Source organism: Nicotiana tabacum, chromosome 23 (genome assembly GCF_000715075.1).
Source record: "Nicotiana tabacum cultivar K326 chromosome 23, ASM71507v2, whole genome shotgun sequence".
Classification (NCBI taxonomy): domain Eukaryota; kingdom Viridiplantae; phylum Streptophyta; class Magnoliopsida; order Solanales; family Solanaceae; genus Nicotiana; species Nicotiana tabacum.
In genome coordinates this window covers 134,660,451-134,666,928 of record NC_134102.1, presented here as the reverse complement: position 1 = coordinate 134,666,928, position 6,478 = coordinate 134,660,451, and the positions used below count along the sequence as shown (strand labels likewise).

General features: G+C 34.4%; 1 protein-coding gene across 1 annotated transcript; it reads left to right on the top strand.

Annotated features, from left to right (window-relative positions):
* Positions 1 to 4,291: 4,291 nt before the first annotated feature.
* LOC142177576 (uncharacterized) lies at positions 4,292 to 6,046 on the top strand. The gene is made up of 2 exons (XM_075246738.1): positions 4,292 to 4,658; positions 5,368 to 6,046. The coding sequence occupies exons 1-2, from the start codon at positions 4,520 to 4,522 to the stop codon at positions 6,003 to 6,005; spliced, it is 777 nt and encodes a 258-aa protein (XP_075102839.1). The 5' UTR covers positions 4,292 to 4,519; the 3' UTR covers positions 6,006 to 6,046.
* The last annotated feature ends 432 nt before the right edge of the window (positions 6,047 to 6,478 follow it).

Genomic DNA, 6,478 nt, shown 5'->3' with positions numbered 1-6,478 from the left:
TGGTGCATAAATCGTAGTGAGAAGAAAAAAGGAGGATTGAAAGATCGTATAAATGATAATAGTTCGTTAAAGATTATCCTTCATTTCCTGTTTCATATAACAAATTCTATATCTTAATTTCTCTGCATAATTAATTAAGTGAAATAAAAAGAAAATAGAGATAGAAGTATAGAACCAAGAAATGGTTCGTAAAAATTGTACACCAGACAAAATTAATGTCTCTAATATCCTTCTGCCTTTTCTTATTTTAAAACATGTGCATTTGCACATATATTTTCTAGTTTATTAATTAGTTTTTTTGGTAGAAACACTAAGTTTTCATTCATTAACAAGCATAATTACATAAGAATGATTCCCCATGGGGGTTGCCATGTTTATACCAAAACTTTGAAATACTTATCAAAAACAAATATCACAAAATACTACAACATATCAGTGTAGTCCCATAAGTTGGGTCTGGGGAGGGTTGAGTGCACGCAAATCTTACCCCTGCCTTTAAGAAGGTAGAGATGCTGTTTTCGGTAGACCCTCGGCTCAAATATCACAAAATAATGTACTATAATTAATTCAACTATGCGGGACACTTCAACAACAACAATAACAAACACAGTGAGTTCCCACAACTGGGGTTTGGGGAGGGTAGTGTGTATGCAGACCTTATCCCTACCCTAGGAGGGCAGATAGATTGTTTTCGATAGACCCTCGACTAAGACAAGATGAAAAAGAAGCAGTGACAACAAGTGATAACAATAGCAAAGATATTAAGAAAACCAAAGAGAAAGAAAGTACTCAAACAGTAGGTAGTACCAGCAATCCAAGAATAAAGAGATACCATGCTAATACTAATGCTACCGGTCCGGGAAAGAAAAAGGGAAACACTCGACATCCTTACTAACCTTCCGTCCTAATTCTCGACCTCCACACTTCGAAATAGGAATATTTTACACTGACTGAGATAAATTGCATAAAATATTTCCTTTAACTATAGGCTTTTTTGGTACCTAAAATTTGTCATGCCACCACCTTCTTTTACCTTTTCATTTCTGTTGTCCTTTTGTTCTTTGTACTTCCCATGCATGAAAAGGATGCTAAACTTCTAATAAAAAGCTCCAAACTCATAGGATGTATATCTGAGGAATTGTACATAAAACACAAATTGTGTGCTAACATTTCTTGATTCTCATAAAACTTTCTGAGTTATATATCTTGCCTTTATTGGCAAACAAAACTTTCTGAGTTATATATCTTGCTTTAATTGGCAAACAAAACTTTTTCTCCAGCCACCACCCTGCAACTTTATCTCAATTTGAAGAAAAAGAAGAAACATGGTGGCAACAAGATCAAGTTTAGCTCCAAGAATTCTCCCACAACAACTAGCAGCTAGCTCATCTTCAACAGTCAAAGGTTATAATAAGAGGAAAAGGAAGTACAAGAAAGCCAGTGTGATTTGCAGTAAGTTTTCCTTCCAATACATACATCTTTGTCCCCTGTTTGGAAGTCTCTATAATTTGCAGTAATTTTTTTTTTTGTAGAAAAGATACTATATATATTAAAAATATTGTTATTGAAGTGATTCATCATTTTAATTCAATGGCCCTAGTAATACTACACCTAAAGAAGCATGTCCATTTATTCTGTTGAAAGTATTACCATTTCTAGCTAACAACAAGTGTTAGATTGCAAAAGGACAAAGTTCATTCCATTTCAGAATATTATTAACACAGTTTTCCCTAGCACATTCAGCCTTAAACCAATAATATGAGACAATGTTATTGCCACAGGCCATAGAAAATAGGAGAATTGTCTAGTGTTTATGTATGGGATCTTTACACAAATAACCGGTTGGGTTCACTGTTTACTTTTCATAGTCGGTATACATAGATTATACACTGGTTATACATATATTATACAAGTGTTATACATCTGCCAATTACTTTTAATTTAAGCGATTGGGTGGGCAATAATTCTTGTTTATTTTTATACCTTGTTCCAGAAATATTTCGCCTGAGATTTTGCAAACATCAACAGGTATAATGTGTATTCATCTTTTTTAGGATGAAACTGCTTAATGTATGTACTGCAAACATTATTCTTGATGGAGTCAGGAAAGTCGAAAAAGCTTTTAGTTAGAAAAATATGATATATCACTATGGGAGTTAAAGTTAGTTTTTCTTCAAAAACATTATATTGATCTTCCCTGTTTGATTTTTCCATTATCTTTGAAGTGCTTATGTTGTTTATGTTGTTTAAACTCAAGCAGTTCCTTCACCTCCTGTGCCACCAAAGGAGTCAAATGGCAATACTCTTTCCCAATTTTCGACGAGCACAATTGCTCCGGAACAAGTTCCTTCACCTCCTATGGTACAGGTTGAGATCAACCAGTGATAGGCCTTTGCTAATTCCTTGTGATGAAGGGGAAGAACAAAGAGAGACAAAGTTTAAGCTAAATCCTTTATCAAGACTGAAGCAACCTCCAAGGACTAATCATAAACCCGAGATGCTTGAGAAATCGAAGATGATGATCACGTTGGTGTCCGAGCTTACTTCTGAGACGACTGCTAATGTGGAGGACATGGTTGATTTTGCCAATGGTGTTTTCAACACGTTGAATTGGATTATGATTGTTTCTACAGAGATGTGAAGGAATTGATTTCTAATAAATATGAATTGCAAATTGAAGAGAGGAAAGGCAATATCTTGACTTTTTTGGAATTGGAGAGGACATATGAAGAGGTAGTTATTCGTGCTGATGATATTGAAGAGGCGATTATTAATACTCAAGCAAAACTGAACATTGCCAACGAGGAAACGTAACATGTGAAGAGAGAAATTGAGAAGGCAGAAGAACTGATCCAGAGATTGAAACAAATGGTTGATGAAATTAAAGATCGTGTAGAGCATTTGAAATGCGACGAACAAAAGTATAAAAAAGAGCATGAAGCTGCACAGGCTGACGTAGAAAAACTTGGTACACAAGTAGAAGCAGTGAAGAAGGAAACTCGCAAACGGATTGAATCCATCACTCCACGCCTACAGTGTATGGACTGAGCTTAATAGCATTTATATACCTTTTATGATTGATGATTTCCATTAGTTAGAGAAGGTTTTGATTATACCTGTTGATCAAAGTAAAGAATATTTTGAATTGTTTTGGGATTTGCTCTAGCAACAGACAGATTGTGTGTTTATGTAATTATCTGCATGCATGTAGTAATTCTCCTTAAAGTTCTTTGTTCAGTTTTTAGCAGGTACAAATATAATTTGAAGAAAACAACAACAATACCAACAACAACAAACCAAGTGAAATTTCACACGTGGGGTTTGGGGAGGGTAATGTGTACGCTGACCTTACCCCTACCTTATGAAGGTAGAGATACTGTTTCCGATAGACCCTAGGCTCAAGAACAGTGAAAAGAGCGCAATAAACAAACAATAACAATAACAAGGTAATAAGACAACAGAAACAAATGGCACAACGTGTCATAACAAACATCTAGGAATATAAAAATACAAGAATAATACTAATACTTATGGTAATAATGCCACACTGTATAACAACAAGGAACTAGGAATAGGAAAATACAAGACTAGTACTAATACTGCTGGTACGGCTAGGAGAAACTGTCAACTTCCTGTCAACCCACAACCTTAATTCTCGACCTCCACACCTTCCTATCAAGGGTCATGTCCTCGGTAAGTTGAAGTAGTGCAATATCCTGCCTAATCTCCTCTCCCCACAATTTGAACAATCATAGTTTTTTTAAAAAAAATTTTGCTCTTCAGTTTCATATATCAACTTTTCTATGAGTAATGAGTATGACTCTTTTAAAATATCTTCAAGGGAATATCGTGAACTTAAAATAATAAGAAGTAACCTGTAATTTATAAAGTCTAACGAAACAGATTCAATTAATTTCAACTACTTGACACACTTAAATATAGGAACATTTTACACTAAAGTCAAGGGCATAAAATAACTTCTTTTTTCCAAACACCTAGTTCTCAACTTGGGAGGCTAGGAACATTTTATTACTTTGAGAAATCACAATAAGCAAGTGAGTTCATAAATATTGTCTTTTAACTATGCTCAGTCATTTCATGCAAATATTGCTGAAGAATATTCTTAGTACCCAAAATTTTCCAGCAACCTTGCTTTCCTTTTCTTTTCAGTTGTCCCTTTCTTGTTTGTACTTTCCATGCATCAAAATAGTGCTAATAAAGCTCCTAATTAACTCAAAACCTATTTGATGAATATAGTACAAAAAGAGCAGAAAATGTGTGCTAGCATATATTGATTCTCATAAAACACTAAGAGTAAAGTATTTGCCTTAATTGGCAAACAAAACCTTTTCTCCAACTAGCACCAGCCTACAGCTTTGTCTCTGTTTTCACAGAGTTCATTGACAGCTTTCTGGTTTTGAAATCCTTTGAAATCCACTACTTATTTCTCAGACTATCTTTTTTTTTTCCTCTAGGAAGAGAGAGAGAATTAGAGGATTGAAGAAGAAGTAGTTGAAAAATGGTAGCGACAAGGTTAAGCTTGGCTCGAAGAAAGTCTCTCCAACTACAACCAGCAGCTAGCTCTAGCGCATCATCTCCGAAACTCGAATGTAGTTTCAAGAAAAAAAGGATTTCCATGAAAGTCTGTGGGGTTCGCAGTAAGCTTTCTTTACTTTCATGTTTTTCAGTTTTCTTGAAGAGTGTATTTAGTTTTTTGTGCTAGCTGTGATAGCACAAATTATCAACCTTAGGTGCCCTTTTCTTTCTTGTTTCTTCAGTAAGAAGTTAGAAATCTGAAGTCTTTACAAGATTATAGTAGTTTCTTGGCATTTTGGGCTAAGCTGTGTAGCACAATTTATCAACCTGGGATTCCCTTCCCCTTCTTGTTTCTTCAGTTAAACATAAAAAAGCTGAAGTCATTACAAGATTATATAGTAGTTTCTTGGTATTTTGGGTTAGCTGTTTAGCACAAATTATCAACCTGGGGTGCCCTTTTCTTTCTTGTTTCTTCAGTGAAACATAAGAAGCTGAAGTTTTACAAGATTATAGTAGTTTCTTGGCATTTGGGGCTAGCTGTGGAGCACAATAATAACCTGGGGTGCCCTTACTTTCTTGTTTCTTCAGTAAAACACCAAAAAGCTGAAATCTTTACAAGATTATAGTTGTTGATTCTTGGCATTGTAGGTTGTACTAAAGTACATCATGTATTTCTGCATTCTACAGTAACCACATTTTCTTAGTAAATTCTTTTATAGGCTCTGTTAACAGCTGGTTCTATTTGACTTTTTTAATCTTCTTCCACCCTATTTCATTGTTTCTTTCAAATATCATAAACCGAAATATTGATTGGTATTATTAATGTGATAGTGTCCACGGAAGCTCCAGCAGTTCCCCCTTCTCCTTTGCCACCATTGGGCTCAACCAGTGATAGGCCTTTACTAATTCCTTGTGATGAAGAGGAAGAACAAAGAGAAACAAAGTTTAAGCTAAATCCTTTATCAAGACTGAAGCAACCAACAATAACACATACTGGAATAAATGAATATTCTCCCCAAATGAATGAAATTTCGAAGAAAATGGTCACTGATGTCAAGTATATATTGGTGTCTAAGCTCATTTATGGGACGAGTAACGTAAATGACACAGTTACTTTTGCCAATGGTGCTTTCACAACATTGAATTGGCTCGGTGCTGATTATCATTGTCTCTACAAAGCTGTGGAGGATTTGATTTCTCATAAATATGATTTGAAAGTTGCACAGAGAAAAGGAGCTATGTTATCTGTTTCAGAATTAGAGAAGAAATATGAAGAGGTTGTTATTACTGCTGATGATCTTGAAGAGGCGATCGTTTGTACTCAAGCTAAACTGAAAATGACCAAAGAGAAAAAGGAACATGTGAAGAAACAGATCGAGAAGGCAAAAGAACTTAGCCATGGGTTGAAAGAAGTGGTTGCTCATACAGAGACAGAAGCACCTATACTTTTGAGTTTTGGTAGTCCATGATATTTAGATTCATATATCTAATCTTTAGTTTCTGTTATCTTAAAGGTAAGATTGGTAAAAAATATCTATGTTCTATATCAAAATTAATAAAATTTAGCTTCCATTATATTAGAACCCAGTCATTAGTGGGAAGGGCATAATTAAGACTTTTTCTTAACGGCTACGGAAGATTAGAGTAATTAGACTCTTTTCCCCAAATAAATAGATGTTACATACTTCCTCATTTCACAAGGGTCAGATTAACTAATTTTAGATGTGAATTTTGACATAGAATTTTTGAAACAAAAGTTACATGTTTAGAAACTACATAAAAAAGTACTATAAGTTGGAATAGTTAATAATTCAAAATATTTAAAAAATATATACAAAAAATATGGTCAAAGATAACTTTGTTTGACTTCCCAAGTAGTAACAACTTCACATAAATTCGAACAATGGAGTAATATTTTAGTAGTTTGGCGTAGTCTTATTAA